Consider the following 17,431-nt stretch of genomic DNA (forward strand, 5'->3'; position numbering starts at 1 on the left):
TAAAAAAAAATCTATCCAGCCATTCCCCAAACCGCTTCCCCTCTGTAGGGTCGCAGGAATACACGAGCCTACACAACATAAGACAAAATAATAAAGTGCTGTTTGAAAAGCTGTATTCTATCTTGTTGGTAGATTTGTGTGTGTGTGTGTGTGTGTGTGTGTGTGTGTGTGTGTGTGTGTGTGTGTGTATATATAATACACACACACACACACGCTCTCTCTCCATTCACTCTCTCATACACTCTTTCTCTCTCCCACTTTTTCTCTTTCTTCTTGTCTGTTGTGTTGGTTTATGAGCTTGGAGTAAAAGATGTTTCTAGGTCATGGCACTCCTTGCCGACGCAACATTTCCTGAGGGTTGTGCCAATGTTGCATTAACGCTTAAGCCTAGGTGTCAACACAATCCTTCTCATGCACCTTTCATTACTTTGTCATTGGATATTGCATTAAACATGTTTAATGCAGAAATTGATAAAGTGAGTAAGCAGCACCTCTGTTTGAACTGTTTACTCTTCAGTCTGAAGCAGAAGGATTATTGACTGGACTAAGGTGGAGATTTACAGCTGATTTGTATATAATTAGACTTGAGCTATAACCGCACTGATACACCCAAAATCTTCATCATTGTAGAGGTAGTAATGACAAACAATAGTTATTGAATGAGACATGAGTGTGTAGGTCTATGATGAACAGGTTCTATGGTGCTTCGACAGATTCATTAAGCAAGCAGGGGGCAAGTTAAGTGAGAGAACGAAGAAAATGCATCAGTTTTGGAAGCACATTGCATATTTTTGATATTACATATGCTGATTTTACACCTTTTCACCATGAATGCAAGGGAGATCGGGGGCAATTGTAACCATTTACTTTTTTAAAAACAAATCTAGGCTTGTTTAAGAAACATCTGTATGTGCCAAAAGTAACTATACTATTAATAGACTTACAGATTACATCATCTCCACATCAGCTACATAAATTCATCCAGTAACCATTCAGAAACATCCTGTTGCATTCTACATGTTGTCACTACTTCTTGAGTCTCTCCATCATTGTCTGACTCCGGTTTGAACATAAAAGGCTGAACAGTTTCTGACATTTTCAGTGAGTCTGCATGAGGTAATCAGAGCTGCTAACATGAGCTCTTGAAACTCCACCCTCTTCGTAGGAGCAGCAGCTTATTTGCATTTAAAGGGACACAAAAACGGAGCGTTTTTGCTCACTCTCAAAAAGTGACAAATTTAACATGCTATAAAAAATGATCTGTAGGGTATTTTGAGCTAAAACTTAACATCCACACTCTGGGGACATCAGAAACTTATTTTACTTCTTGTAAAAGTGGCATTATATGACCTCTTTAAAGAAAAGGTCTGGGCGGGACTTTTCAGTTGTAATTATCCGAAAGATATATTTTAAATTAATATAATTTTGACATAATATATTAATCAGCTAATGAGTTTTCAGCTGTGTACTTTGATTTTTGGAGGATTTTTGATCATGAAGCACACAGCATGTGGTGTCTCTGTGGGCTTTGCTGAACTGTGATGTATCTGGAGAGATGCCAATGTTTTATTCATTTGACAGAGAGGGAGAGTATCTAATTAATGTTGGTGGTCTTTTTTTCTCTTCATGCTTTTAAACAGAATTTGTAAATACGGTCTAATTTATCACTCTATAAAATATTCACTAATTTGAACCTTTTTGTTGATAATGTATAATACAGCTTACAGCTTCATGAAGAGGCAATGAACAAATGCTATGCTTTTGTGATAATTTCTTAATTGTTTATTATTATTAAATAAAACTTTGTGACTTGTGCCAGACATAAAAGGTGCAGTAAACAATTTCTGAGAAACGCTGTTGAAAGTGGATCGGACCGAGCATCAAAACACACTTGTAGCCAGTCAGCAGTAAGGGGCGTATCCACTATGGTTGATATGTGTAAAGCATTTTGGTTGGCATGTTGAGATCACATGACCAACCTGGGATTACAGACAATTTTGGCTACAGAATAATTTAATCAGGATAAAAACAATCATAAATACAGCAAAAAAAAAAAAAAAAAAAAAAAAAACTGAAAACTAAAACACCCTTTTTGTTTTCCTCCACAGGGTCTGCTGTTTCCACCACTAACTTAATGGAGAGAGAAAGAAGTTTTACAAGTGTACATTAGCAATTTTCAGCTGGAAGCCAAGAGTCACAATTAACGATATCTTAATGATAAGCTAGTTTTTGGCATTTTAAGGACTTGATAGCCGTAAGGACATAACCTCAGCGTCTGTTGGCTGCCAATCATCAGTGGGGTAACACCGGCGGCAAGCCATCTGAGATTTGTGAGTAGCGGCTAACCACTAGCATTAGGTGGTTAGCGTGTGGCATCTATTAGAATTTCTGTGGGTGTTTTAAGTGTAGAAAAACGCGAATGGGACACGCCAGCCTTCACAGACGGCCTGAATGGGAGAAGGAGTGAGCATGGACAACCTTTCGGAGTTTGGAGGCCTTTGTCCGTCCAGCCGGAGGGAATGGGAGTGAGTTTACACTAATGTCACAATATGCTCGTCCTTTTTGTCCATTTATAATTTGCCATGTTACATTGCTCTGTGATGGTGCCAAATATGAATTTTAAATAGATTTTTTTCCCCTCTGATTGCAGCACAAGCAGCTGTGTGGATGATTTAATGGACGAAGATGAGAAGGACAGAGCAAAAAGGTCTGTGTGTGTTTAGCTCTTTATAGTCATAGTACACATTATTGTGTGATATGTTGAATAATAATAAAATCCCACATTAGACTGTAAACCTGTGAACGTTAATTGTGCCCAGAGACTTTTAAGAAATCACACCTTTAAAAGCTCTTCACACTTTCAATGTGACAGAGTGTCTAGGGCTGATATAGAGAGAGAAAGAAAGAGAGAAATGAAAATTAGAGATAATGGAAAGAGTTGAAAGAATTTTTTGATGGGAGAAGGCATTGTTTTTATTATTATTATTATTAAAATGAGAAAAAAATAATGTTTTTCTGTAACAAACTTCAATCCATGAAAGCAATCAGAAAAAACACAGTTTTGTCAGTTTGCATGCAATTGCGCACAGGTGTTTCCAATTTTACTCATTAGGTCATGTTGCAAGTGTTGGGAATGTCTGAGATAAGAAACTCTTTACATCCAAGAGTAATAATTAAGTTCTAAGACTCTATAAACCATTAGCTGGAAGCCTAAAATCAATATCCTTAGTTGTAATTGAAATGAAATTGTAAAATTGTTGAAGGTGCATACGGATGCGTATAACAGAAGTGTTTGTAATTCTCTAGTTATCTGAGATCCTCATTAGAAATCATACACAAACACCATCATCACCACATACAGACAAAACAGAACTTTTAGTAAAATTGTCATTAAGAAGTCTTTTATTCCATTTTATATATTTGTGTGTAGTCAGTGTGTGTACATGCATTTTAATTCATGTATTTTCTTACATGCAAACCAATACACATAGACATACACAAACATTCACTCTTCCATCTCTCATTGTCTGAAGTAATGTGAGTGTCATCTCTTTCTGTCCATCCGTCTCTTTATCTCTCTGCAGGGCATCCCGTAATAAATCAGAAAAGAAGAGGAGAGACCAGTTCAATGTTCTCATTAAAGAGCTGTGTACTATGCTGCAGGGTCAAGGTCACCCCCGCAAGATGGACAAGTCCACCATCCTGCAGAGGACCATTGACTTCCTGCAGAAACAGAAAGGTTGGGGAAAAATCATGTTAAAATATACAAAGTTGACCCCATGGGGAAAAAAAGAAGTTTGATGGAAATTTATGTTGGTGTCTAACATGCATTACTTACCCAATTTCCTCTCCCAACCTGAAATTTCATTCTCATTGCCTTCATTTGTAATTTTAATTATTTCATTCATTTATTTTGGATATTTGAGAAAATGTAGTTCAAAAAGCAGAATGATACCCAGCTTAAACCATAGTTCAAAATTATTTTTGCAATAAATATTTTATATTTAATAAGTGTGTGTGTGTGTGTGTGTGTCACAATGTAATGGATGAAGATGAGAGCAGAAGTACTTCAAATGGTAAATCAACGTGAATTAAACAGCAGAAGAATTAACGCAACAGTGTGTACAAACACAAATAACACCAGACAACAAACAGAAAGACCTGAAGGGCTTAAATACACAGGCAAACGAACTAGATACAAAACAGGTGTGCTCTAATTAGTAATATACTTTGTAACTGATGATGATGGAAACATAGGAACAAAGATAAGCAAACTAAACATCCATAAAGAAAATGAAAGGCAAAACGTGACGGTGTGTATTAAATACATTTATTATATTGTAAATGTTTAAATATTATCATCCAAGACATATATTTGCATATATTTGAAAAATTATAATTCATTTATATTTAGCTGTCACTCATACACAATATGTCCAGTCTTCATTTCTAAGTGAAACTGAACCTGGGTGGCACAAAAACATGAAGACATGAATCATGATTTTGTTCCTCCTATTTGTGTATGGAAGGAATATTCCGCATAGTTCTGGAGTAAAAAACCTTTAGGCATTCAGGTAAACTTGACTTTCCAGAGAGGTAAACCTCATTAGAAAACAAACGAGTCACAAATGTTAGTTTTGGTGGACGGTTGGATTTGTTTTGAATCTCTTCACCTCACATCAGTGACGGTCATATTTTCATTGCCACAATTGATTTAAACCTTGACTCCATTTTATTTACTCGCTAATGCCAAGGTGTACACACACACACACACACACACACACACATGACTAGGGCTGGACGATGTGACCTAAAATCAAAATCTTGATTAATTGAACATTTTACCTTGATTGCGATTAATGAACGATTATTTTAAGGTTTGTACTGTAAATATGCTTGACTATTAAAGGTAGTATATTTTTTTCTAATGAAAGAGTGCTATGACATAACAGCTCACTCTCAGCAGTTATTTTATCTAAGGTTCGTAACATTTCTTACAGATTTCTGCTCGTTGTAAATCAGATACAGATAAATTAGCACAGTACCAGTACATTTGTTTGAATGCATTAATGAGAGAGTGATTGCGTGTGTGAATTAGTCATACTTTTAATTGTGCAGCTGTGGGCTGTAAGTAGTTACTTTTAAGTTGGAAAATATATGCTATAACTTTTGAGTTTCTAAGCTACTTTAGTGATGAATCACAGGACACCATTGACGACAAGTTTCTGCGCTTCTCTCTGTGCGCGAGGTCTTCACGTGATGTGCAGCTACTGCCTGTATGAGTGTTTTTGTGCCACGATGCATCAGCGCAGTAGCTCGATATAATAATACACATCCGATGAATGTCCAAACTGGCAAGCCTTAAAGCATATACAATTGACAAAGTTTAGTAAAGATGCAAGGGAATGTGATCTGGTTTCAGGACTCGCGTGTTGTCAGAGACACAATGCGGCTCGGCTCTGTGTCGCAGAAGACAGCTCGCGAGCACTGAAGTGAAGTGTTTTCCATATTGTTATTCTTGAATTGTGTAAAATCACTTGAATGTTCAAACTGGCAAGTCGTTAAACACATACAATTGACAAACTTTCGTGAGGACGCAAGCGAAAGTGATCTCACTTCGGGGCTCACTCGCTGTCTGTGTGTGTTGACTCGGCGTTTGAGTTCGCCTCCGTGTTGCTTCCATGTTGCTGACTGGAAGGTGCGGAGTCACATGACTACACACGTGGTAGTATGTTTTTAAGGGGAAAGTATTAACAGGGTTAAAAAAATGAAATAACCGACATGGGAAAATTACGTCGTTTAGAGGTTCTGAATTTCGACTAATCGTCCAGCACTACACTTGACGAGTAGTAATTTTGGACTCTGGTTAGAAGAACAGAATAATTTTTACTTAATTTTTGCATTTGGTGGGAGGAGCAAACTGCTGCAAGCTCCTGGGAGTGTCACTACTAACACCTTTGAGTGCCAGGAGCTGCTCTGTGATGAGCCCAGTTCCATTTCCTGTCTGAATCCAGGGCACAGCTGTTAGGCTGCCGGCAGAACATTTGCTGGCAGCAGATTTCACTGCTCCTATAAACAGTTCTAGTGCCATATTCCAACTTCCCCCAATCTCAGACTTCCTTACTGCTTGATTTAAATTTCTTTCTATTTTTCCCTGTTCCATCCAAACCTGTTAGTCCACACAATCTCTTTGTCAGAATTCCATAATCAAGTTCTTACAGCATTCCTAAACCCTTTTTTCCTGCTGTTTGATGTTTTCCAGAGATCACAGCACAAACAGAATCTTGTGAGGTCCGGCAGGACTGGAAGCCTTCTTTCCTCAGCAATGAGGAATTCACCCAGTTAATGCTGGAGGTAAAGCATCATCCACCTTCAGTTTTTCTGTAGCCCTGTTAGAATATTTTGTACTTCAGCTGTATTTGTTAAGCACCATGCTTGTCAACACGTCATGTGTTTTGATAGGCTATGACAGTGTTCCTCAAATCCAGTCTTGGAGGGCCAATGCCCTGCAGAGTTTAGCTCAAACCCTGATCAAATACCTGAGCAAGCTAGTCAAGGTCTTCAGGATCACTAGAAAATCACAGATAGGTGAGTTTGATCAGGGTTTGAGCTAAACTCTGCATGGCAGTGGCCCTCTGGGGGCCAGATTTGAGGAACCCTGGGCTATGAGATGCCTTATAGCACTGCTTCAGGCTCAACTATGTTGCCTCCTTGAAGGAAACACACATTACAAATAAAGGAAAATGTTTAACTTGAATCATGTAACAGAAATACATGAAGTGAATATACAGAGTCACCCTGACCTGCGCACAGTACTCCTACATCCCGAAAACCGGATGTTGTGCTTTGTATGGGGAATTTTTGAATTATTCCCAGAGTTTCCAGCATTAAAGAAACATTCACACATGAATACTTCCTTTCAAAAACAACCTCAGGCTCTTTTCAGTTACTAGTCTCAGACTTTCCAAGGTACAAGTCCAGTAAATCAGGCCTAGAACAGCAGTGACGTGGAAACATGTTATAGGTTGGGGAATCCTTCAATTATTTCTCTTTACACAAAGAAACCAATAAAAAAATATTGTGCAGCCTCAAGAGCCTGATAGACAACATTCTGCAGCTACCACGGTTTTTCATAACTAGCGTTCTCAGCTTTAAGTAAAGAATTTCTAGATTAATAAATTATCTCACACATTAATTTGATTTGAATTGAATACTTATCTGTTACTTTGTGTGGGGAAAAACCAATATTCAAAGTTCGTTTCTAAATGATGACACAACAATGCCAGAATTTTCATTTTTGGATGAACTATTTTGTAAATAACAGAGGGAATACTGTCATCAGTATATTATGAGAATTTCTGCTAGTTCATAATGTAATTTTTTTGTGTGTGTGTGTGTGTGTGTGTGTGTGTGTGTGATGGCAGGCATTGGATGGTTTCCTAATAGCTCTTACTACAGATGGGAACATCATATATGTATCTGACAGTGTCTCATCTCTCATTGGCCATCTGCCGGTAAGTGAGGGGGGTGTGGTCCAATGCCATTTAAAGAGAACTTGATTTGGTGCTTTACTTTTTATAAAATGAACTCATTACCTCTTAAAATGCTGTTTTATTTTGACTAATCTGGCAAACTCATGTTATTAGTAATATGTTTTTCTAAACATAGTTAAGACAGCCCACACACAGCAGGTTTTCTGTAGGCTGTTGACAACAGTCCTCAGGAAATGCTGCAGATTTATTTTTATTTATTTTTTTTTATTTTTTATTTTTATTTATTTATTTTTTTTTTAGACGTTCTGATTTGTATTTGTACAGTATCTGAAAATCATGAAATGTCAAGTGCTTTGGCTTATTGCCAGTTAAGTGGTTTAACTTATTACAGAGAGAAAACATTTCATAAACCTGAATAAATGGACCTCTCTTCTTAACACTACAAATGCGTCAAAATCCATTCAACATATGATCGCATGCTGCCAGTCTAATGAGATTTGCTTCCAAACTTTACTGTTAGTTCGGTTCCTGCTGTGTGTGGGTTGCAAATGCAGATTGATAATAATGATGGTTTGTTCCATCACTGTCAGAGCAATAACCTTTGGCCTTATTAAACAGAAAGGAGGGCTTAACAGACTCTTATTATTGAGGAACCGAACGAGCTGAACTCAGGTGGCACTGAAGGTCATGTGTGGCCATTATGGATCTACTCAGATTGTGCTAATGCTCTTATGATTTTGTTGAGATGGTGCTTGGATGCAAACCCAGTTCCAGTAACAGCAGAATCCTGATTCTAGCCACAAGGCAGCTTTAGTATTATTTATATGTTATTATAGTATGTATTTATTACTTATTATTATTTTCATAATTTTATGTGCTTTTATTAGCTTTTCTTTTGTTTCTGTATATAGCTTTAATTTACTTTTATTTTAGTTTTAGTTTGTCATTTTTACTTCAACTTAAACTTATTTATTTTAAATAGTTGCAAGGTAACATTTTCTAATTTTTAAGTTTTATAAATATAAGTTTTTCCTCTAATATTTGTTTTATTTCAGCTATATTTCAATAGTATTAGTTAACAATAACAACACTTCCACAAGTTGATAATGCTGTAGTGTAGGAACTATTTTTTTTAATTTTTTTATGGATAACAGATTATAAAATGATTATTTATTATAATATGTTTAATAATAATAATAATAATAATAATAATAATAATAATAATAATAATGATCAATAAAATGAATAATTACTCAAAATTAAATTTTTTGTGAATTCATGTTATACATAATTGCTTAGTATTGTGTAAATGTAGTGCATTGTGTAGCACTGAAGGAAGCAATCAGGGAGTGACGTTGCTATGGATACTGCTGTGTCTCAGTCAGATATGGTGGACCAGAACATTTTGAACTTTCTGCCAGAGCGAGAGCACGGAGAGGTGTACAAACTTCTGTCATCACACATGCTCTTGACAGAGCCTTCTACTGTGGACCTACTCAACAGCAGTGAGTGTACACACACACACACACACACACACACACACAGACCATCACACACCTGAAAACACAGATGCAGTATGCTGTGAGAGCATGCCATCTTATTTCCTGGATGTAGTGTGCTCTATGATTACACTCAAGGCTAATTATAGAGGCTCTGTGTGTGCAGTGTAACACAGATTATCTGTTACAACACCCTGATAATCCCACAGCTCTTACCCTGACCCCAATCCACACACACACACCAATACTGAGAAATACTGGTAGAAAAAACAGTCACTGTTGACTTATTGATCTCATTCGATCACCAGAACCACCCGTTTCACTGGTCACACTCGCTTGTGAACCAACACACACACACTCACACACTCTTGTATGGTCAGTCAGGTCATTGTACTCTATTTTAGGATAATCGTCAAAGTCAGACTGGGGCCACAGCCATAACAGAACATTAACCTCAACCTTGTGGAGTCGTCTGACAAACTGAATTGCTGTTACATTAGCTGCTAACAGTGTATTTCCTCTCCCTGTGCTCACTTTCTTTCTTTTAGATGAGACGCATGTCGAGTTCTGCTGTCATTTAGCGAGGGGGAATATTGACCCGAAAGAACCACCCACATACGAATATGTCAAATTTGTTGGAGATTTCAAGTTTCATAATAATGGTTGGTTTTTATTTTTTTATTTTTTTACATCACCCAGAGTCACATGCCACACAAACAGAGACACTAAAAATTGATGGATGTAGTTACATTTCTGTTTATTATTTAGATCGAGAAGTAAACTTTAGCTGTGATAGCAAGCATTTGTGTTTCTTCCTGTGCATTTGGTTGAGGAAGAGATTTAATGAGGAGGAGGATTTGCCTATGTTGGATTTATTGGTCCATCTCCTCATTTGCATGTAGAATGTCATTGTGAGGTCACATCTTTACTAATAGGGAATGTGAAAAATGAGAAGAAACTTGGAACTGAAATAGACTGAAAACATTCAAGCCATGACCAGAACAATGTTAGTCCTCTCTGTAAACATTTTTAACTTTATTTAATACAGTAAGTATAAAAAAGTTAACAATATTAAAGGGATAGTTCACCCAAAAATGAAAATTATTCCATGATTTACTCACCCACAAGCCATCCTAGGTGTATATGACTATCTTCTTTCAGACGAACACAATCAGATATATATTTAAAAATATCCTTAGTCCTCCAAGGTTTATAATGGTTTTGAATGGCAGCCCATATTTTGAAGACAACAAAATGCATTTATTCATAAAAAAAAAGAATTCATAGGACTCCAGGGGGTTAATAAAGGCCTTCTGAAGCGAATCGATGTGTTTAGGACAAATATCCTTATTTAAAATTTTATAAAGTAAAATAATGACAGCCATACGCATTCGACGTTCATTCAAAAAGCGTTAATTTCCGTGATGTAGTATACAATGACATGACATACCAGCGCAGTACGTCATGGCGCAGTGTAGAACGTCATTTTAAATAAGGATATTTGTCTTAAACAAATGCATCGATTCGCTTCAGAAGGCCTTTATTAACCCCCTGGAGTCGAATGCATTCATTTTTTTTTTTTTTATGGATGGATGCATTTTTGTCTACAAAATTTGGGCTGCCATTCAAAACCATTATAAACCTTGGAGGACTAAGGATATTTTTAAATATATCTCTGATTGTGTTTGTCTGAAAGAAGATAGTCATATACACCTAGGATGGCTTGAGGGTGAGTAAATCATGGAATAATTTTCATTTTTGGGTGAACTATCCCTTTAAGTACAATAGTCAAAGTAGAATATTATAACCACTACTTGAAGCATAACCTCTAAGAATAATATAAAGTAAAAATGTGTATATATATATTATTAATATCATTTATTTCTTTATATATATAAAAACTTGCACTGAAATATAAACCCGTGGTCGGTTGCATAAACCGCTTAGACTAGTCTTACAAGTTAGTCATCTAAGTCTGGTCATAACATTTAAAAGTCATAAAAAGGTAGAATTTGTCATAGAAAGGTCTAATTTGAATATGAATTACTGATTACCCCTAACTATTTGCTAGTTGGTCAGACTAGTTCTTAAAACACAGTCTTAACATAGTGGCTATGTTTATGGTACTGTATATGAATAGGTAGATAAAATTGTAAGATAGACATCATAATAAATTATAATGAAATAATAATAATAATATTATTATTATTATTATTATTATTAATTATAATAATAATACAAAATATCAATAAAATAAGTATAAAAATAGAAGTAAAAAATACATTTTGAATTAATTTAGTGCCATTCACTAAAAGATGTTGGGATATACATAAAATATACCTTTTGCTTAAGTTTAATACTTCATCTCTGCAATCTGGTCATCTTGGGTGTTTTTTTTAATCAGAAGATGATGTTTTTGTGTGTGTCTCAGTGCCTCTGTCTTCATGTAATGGTTATGAGCTGGCATTCCCTCGCACACTGCAGTCCTCGCTAGAGGAGCAGATCTGTCTCGTAGCCACAGTGAGACTCGTGACCCCTCAGTTCCTGAAGGTAACGGTGCACAGAATCACATACACACAAAATCAATATTACACACATACTACTTGCATTCACCCTTGTATCAAAGGAAGGATAGACTTATTGTGTGTGTGTGTGTGTGTGTGTGTGTGTGTGTTAAAGGATCTGTGCAACATGGAGGATGTGTGTGATGAATTCACATCAAGACACAGTCTGGAATGGAAATTTCTCTTCTTAGATCACAGGTGAGTCAAATGCCGCTCCATTATGCAAACGACTCCTCTGATGTTGTGGTTCTGCACGGTCTGTTGTACTACACTCTATTAGGTCCTTCGTAGGTTAATTCGTGACTCTTTCTGATTATGTCATTTGCTTAATTCATTCATCAGTCGCTGACCCACTTACATCTGCTAATTCAGACTTTCCGCTGTCCCACGCACGGCTACGAGGGCCAGGGATGTCATCAGATGTGCGTGTGCTTGAATCAATTCTCTCACTCGTATATTAATGTGATGTTTTTATTCAGCTGTGGCCATTCATAAATTTCAGGATAGATTATTTACTCAGGAGGCTTTTCTGACCCCCAGAGAGTTACATAACCGTGTGTGTGTGAGTACTGGATGTCCTGTTCCCTACAGAGCTATAACTGGACATACGAGCTGTCTTGTCAAACTCTCTCTTTAAAGGGGAAGTGTGTAATTTCAGCATCAACAAAAATAATGTGGTTTTCAAACAGATTTCCCAAACACTCCCTGCGTTTTCCATTGGTTAGTCATGCAGATAGTCCCACCCTGAATTCACACAATTGGTTGAGCCAGTGTTGCTGTGGTCCAGGTTGTCAAACAAACCATGTTTTGAGACACAGTGTTTACATTGGGGACTTTATAAAACTTACAAATGGTTTACTGTGTCTGAATATTAAGCCATTAAGATTTAATATTTGAATTTAACACACACAGCTGTTACACTTTGATAATAATGAAAAATGTTACTTGAGCACCAAATCGGCATATTAGAATGTTTTCTGAAGGATCATGTGACACTGAAGACTGGAGTAATGATGATGAAAATTCAGCTTTGCCATCACAGGAATAAATTACATTATTAAGATATATAAAAGTAGAAAACAGTTATGTTAAATTGTGATAATATTTCACAATATTACCGTTTTACTGTAATTCTGATAAATGAAATAAACATTTTAAAAAAATAAAAAAAACTTACAGACACTTCACTGATAAGCTTATATACCTATCTGTTTACACACACAAACACATACATGACTCAGGCAGGCTATGGACACCAAGCTCTTGCTTAGCTCAGTGGTTTCCATGGTGATGAGTGTTTGCAGGCTCATCTGATCCCCCATGTTTCATTCCTTTAGTCTGAAGAGGAAGTGCACTGCCGTTTTAATGGGTGTGAAAGGACATAAGATTTGAGTTCTTGTTTTGTAAATTGGGTCAGTGCTTGGAATTGTGCATGTGCTGGTAGCAGATGTGCTGAACATGTGTGTGTGTTCGCAGGGCCTCTCCTATCATTGGGTACCTACCGTTTGAGGTTTTGGGGACCTCGGGTTACGACTACTACCATGTGGACGACCTGGAGCTGATTGCTCAGTGTCATAAACAATGTGAGTGTTATCTCAAAGTGTTTCTCTCGCACTCTCTCTCTCTCTTAAAACTAGGTCAGTGTACTGGCTTGGAAATTTTGTGCTGTTTGTGTGAATCACAGAGGAGCTGAAAATGCCCCCACCAGGAAAGATGAAAGACCTTGTAGGAAGCTCTCAAATCTTTTATAGAGACTACTGATCTTGTATGTTTATCTGCCTGCATGTGTATTGCAGTGATGCAGTGTGGGAAAGGAAAATCCTGTTACTATCGGTTCCTGACTAAAGGGCAGCAGTGGATCTGGCTACAGACACACTATTACATCACATACCACCAGTGGAACTCCAAACCAGAGTTTATCGTCTGTACACACAACGTGGTCAGGTAAAACACACACAAACATATTTTATACAAGGATATTGAAAGCATGACACACACATACTGGAAAGTACACACACTCAATTTTATATCCGTATAAACAAAAACACTTTTCACACAAGCACATTGGAACATTTAAAAATATTTTAGGATAATAATATTTGTAACTTATAGATATCTGTGTTCAAATGCCTATTTATAAGTTGAAAAATAAAAGTAGTTAATGTGCTTGTCAGCTCAATTAATTGAGTCTGTTTGATAATTTTTTTTTTTAGCCTGTGTTTCCATCTAGTGGTTAGTTTGTGTTACTACAGATTTGGCCTTCAAAATTGACCATATTCTCAGAAATCCTGGATATATATATGAGGAAGACTCATTTTAAAAGTGTGATTTCTAGACCTGGAAAAGTCCTGTAAATTCATTATTAATTAAACCTGTAAATTAATCAATAACTCTATGGGCATTTTTCTAAAGAATATACATTTATCTTGTTAGGACATGTTCTAAAATATTTAATCGGGTAGAAATTGTAAATTTTATTGATTTAAAAACCATCCTTATCCTTAATCTTTATCCAGTAAATCACAAACAGCTGAAAAAGGGGCCTTGAAAATTTTTGTGGATAATGGGGGGCCTTTGCACCGTGTCTACACCAGATGCAAGTGCATGATAATCAGTGATGCTGTCTACACTGGATGCAGCGCGGCATGACGCATCAAATTCCCAGGAGTAAACTGAAGCCCCATTCTATTTCTGACATACTTTAAGCGCTCACACTACTTCTGACACGAAGAACAAATGGATTTGCAACGATCGCTTTGTTGTGTTCATCGTAGACAGCCTCAAGCTGTTGCGGCACAGTCAAAAAAGTTGAGAACCATTGGTCTGCAGATTTTCACTGTGGATGTACAAATTGAAAGAATGAAAAGTAAAAACAAAACACTTTGTCTCTCTCTAAAGTTATGCTGAAGTCCGAGCGGAGAGAAGGAGAGAGTTTGGATTGGAGGAAAGCTCATCTGATATGGCCACATCCTCAATCAAGGTGCTACACACACACACACACACACACACACACACACACACAGGAAACACACTCACTGCTTTATTGTTTGCATTACTATTTGTTTATGTGAAGAGTTAGTCATGTTAATGAGTGTTTGTGTCGGTAGGGGCAGGAGGTGTTTTTGGACATGTGTCCTCCTTTGGAACAAACACGGGAGAGAATCAGCAGCGCTCGATCAGTGTCATCACAAAGCTCAAGAAAATCATCGCACACAGCACTGTCCGACTCCGCGTGTAAGTACAAACACGAACCTCTGCTAACACTTCTGCACTTATGAGGTGTACATGTACATAAGGGGGTCATGTGAATGTAACCTTGTGTGTGTCTGAATCCATAGCGAACTCATCAGTGAGGTACACAGAAGCATGCACGTCATCACGGCAGTCTGCTTCCATTGGTCCTGAGAAGAGTTCCAGCAGAATGCCACATAGTGGATCGAAGGTACAAACATGCACATCATCATCTTTATAATCATCATTTACATGTGTGGTGATCTGGAGGGGAATTTTTTAGGGCCCAAGTACCAATGGTGCGAGGACCCTATTGGAACTGCTCTGTTTATTTATTTTTGGATTTTTATAAATCTTCTTGACTGCTTCCAAGAGTCTCAGCAACAGATTACTGTTAGTAAGTTTACAATTTCATAAATCAACAGGGTATGTTACATATAGACAAACGTTTATTTAAAGTCTTTAAAAACACTAGTAATTAACTAAGACCGTTAAATGCAAATCTTTGCAAATTTATCTCAAAATGAATTGTCCATTTTTCATACTGTACATTATAATTTTGTGATTTTATAAAAAAGTATTTTATTTTTTGTGTTTTATTTTTAATTAACTCACAACAGACAGGTGTTTGCAGATAGAATTCAACAGGTGAGGGTGTGTAGATTAGACAGGCAGATGGATGATGACCTCAGATCATCTGTAACAAGGTCATTAGTTTGTCACATCAGATGTTTAATAAAACACAAAAGTCCCCATCAATATTCAGGTGAGTTATGAAGGTGACTAACTATAGCAAAAATGTAACAATTAAATAATACACATTAATAAATATTGGTAAATTTGATTGCTTCTATTGTTCTCATTTGTAAGTTGCTTTGCAGAAAAGCATCTGCTTAATGATTAAATGTAAATGTAAAGAAATGAACTGTTTATTTGAAATATAAATCTTTTGGAACAGTCTTGTTTGATCAACTTAATGCATCTTTGCTAAATAAAAGTATTAATTCATTAATTTAAAATCTTACTGACCCCTAATTTTTGTGCGGTATTGTATGTGTTGGTATTATGAGTCTGTGTGTATCTGAATGTTTTGTGTCTCTGTTTGTGTTAGACCCTGATCCAGAGGCAGAGCTCCTCTGAGGCCACGTCACTCTCCCCCTCCTGCAGTCAGCATTCCGCCATGGTCAGTACTCTCTCTCTCTTTCCCCTCAATTCCATCCACTCTGTCTGTTTTTCCTTCCATGCTTAAATATAGCTACAGTTTAATGTTTGTTGTAATCTTAGAATAGAAAGATTGTCAACATTTTACCACCGACTGGGTGACGGTGCCCAAACTAGAACCTTGTTTCCCTGTAGAAATGGCAGTTGGGGGCTGTAAACATGGTTTTGCACTGGCCCATAAAACCTGCTGGTCTCAAACCAGGGACCCTAATATCGGAGGCCCTGGCTGGGATTGTGTCCTCAATATGTAAACCTAAAAAATGCAGCCACTTTATTTTCCTTGTACATCTAAAATAAAATAATGTGAATAAAGTATTGTGAAAGGACTGCTATAAATTTAATTTTTTAGAAATTCTGACCATTGCAGCACACAGTGGCAAAAAAAAAAAAAAAACTCTGAACCAATTTGTTTTGTATTCTAAAATAGCTTTTCAAAATGTTATGGAATGATGTAGTCAGTTATGTCTTCATTCGGCTTGTTTTAGAGAGAAGTTTAGTTTCCAAAAGGTGGAAAAGGGGTATGTGTGGCTGCTCTTGACTCTTTTTGTATATTTAAGTGTGTGTTCTCAATGTTCTGTGTGCATGTGGGTTGCAGACACAATCTCTGTACGGATTCCAGCAGCCTCAGTTAGGCGTCATGCATCAGCTGAAAGAGCAGCTAGAGGAGCGGACACGCATCCTACAAGCTGACATCAAAACACAACAACAAGAGCTGCACGACATTAAAGAGAAACTACAACTCGCTAACCTACAGGTACTCACACGTAATCATAAACTTGCAGTATTTATATTTATTTGTGCAAATTTGGGTCAGATAAAATAAATTATGTGATGTAAAAGGAGGAAGAAAAAGTTATTGTATTGGAAGTCTGAGTTAATTTATTATTAGAACTCGAGTGGTCTGATTCTGAACGGTGTGTTTGGATCGCTGTCTTGCAGATGTTTCTCCAGCAGCCGATACAGGGGGAGTTCGCCGGTTCTGGTTCACAGCAGCAGGGTCCAGGCAGGCCGGCCCAACACAGCACACACCCGAAACCTCAACACTGTGTTTCACATTCATCACACACACTGCTCAGAGAACAGCCCAGTAGCTCATCTGCTCAGGTACACAATACACAACACACACATTACTCGCTCACAGTGACTTACACACTGACGGTTGTCTTGTGTTTATTTGTGTTTAGGGGCAGCAGAGATTGGTTCAGACTGGACACATGCAGGCCGTCAGTGTTCCAATGCAGACACACACCAGTCTCACCACACCCTTTTACAGCAACCCAATGATGTTCTCCCCCAACCACGGACACAGAGCCCAACATGACACACACTGCCAAAGACACACACACACAGACTACAGCCAGGATGGACAGCTACGGTAACAACACACAGAAAAACACAGTTTACTGTTGCTGAAGTACATTTT

The 17,431-nt window shown here is 37.2% G+C and overlaps 1 protein-coding gene across 6 annotated transcripts in view; it reads left to right on the forward strand.

Annotated features, from left to right (window-relative positions):
• npas2 (neuronal PAS domain protein 2) overlaps positions 1 to 17,431 on the forward strand; it is a 61,703-nt gene that overhangs the window by 35,810 nt on the left and 8,462 nt on the right. For 4 of the 6 annotated variants that reach the window (XM_051892727.1, XM_051892725.1, XM_051892730.1 and 1 more), the window contains 18 exons: positions 2,109 to 2,525; positions 2,651 to 2,707; positions 3,585 to 3,739; positions 6,263 to 6,354; positions 7,425 to 7,514; positions 8,875 to 8,998; positions 9,541 to 9,654; positions 11,424 to 11,542; positions 11,672 to 11,754; positions 13,033 to 13,139; positions 13,353 to 13,500; positions 14,455 to 14,536; positions 14,664 to 14,790; positions 14,895 to 14,998; positions 15,899 to 15,970; positions 16,604 to 16,762; positions 16,948 to 17,112; positions 17,193 to 17,383. In XM_051892727.1, coding sequence (XP_051748687.1) covers positions 2,452 to 2,525; positions 2,651 to 2,707; positions 3,585 to 3,739; positions 6,263 to 6,354; positions 7,425 to 7,514; positions 8,875 to 8,998; positions 9,541 to 9,654; positions 11,424 to 11,542; positions 11,672 to 11,754; positions 13,033 to 13,139; positions 13,353 to 13,500; positions 14,455 to 14,536; positions 14,664 to 14,790; positions 14,895 to 14,998; positions 15,899 to 15,970; positions 16,604 to 16,762; positions 16,948 to 17,112; positions 17,193 to 17,383 — 2,063 coding nt within the window. In that variant the 5' untranslated portion in view covers positions 2,109 to 2,451. The remainder of the gene's footprint in view (positions 1 to 2,108; positions 2,526 to 2,650; positions 2,708 to 3,584; positions 3,740 to 6,262; positions 6,355 to 7,424; positions 7,515 to 8,874; positions 8,999 to 9,540; positions 9,655 to 11,423; positions 11,543 to 11,671; positions 11,755 to 13,032; positions 13,140 to 13,352; positions 13,501 to 14,454; positions 14,537 to 14,663; positions 14,791 to 14,894; positions 14,999 to 15,898; positions 15,971 to 16,603; positions 16,763 to 16,947; positions 17,113 to 17,192; positions 17,384 to 17,431) is intronic. The other 2 variants (XM_051892729.1, XM_051892728.1) reach the window with 2 other exon arrangements.

The sequence above is a fragment of the Ctenopharyngodon idella genome, chromosome 5, assembly GCF_019924925.1.
Source record: "Ctenopharyngodon idella isolate HZGC_01 chromosome 5, HZGC01, whole genome shotgun sequence".
NCBI lineage: Eukaryota > Metazoa > Chordata > Actinopteri > Cypriniformes > Xenocyprididae > Ctenopharyngodon > Ctenopharyngodon idella.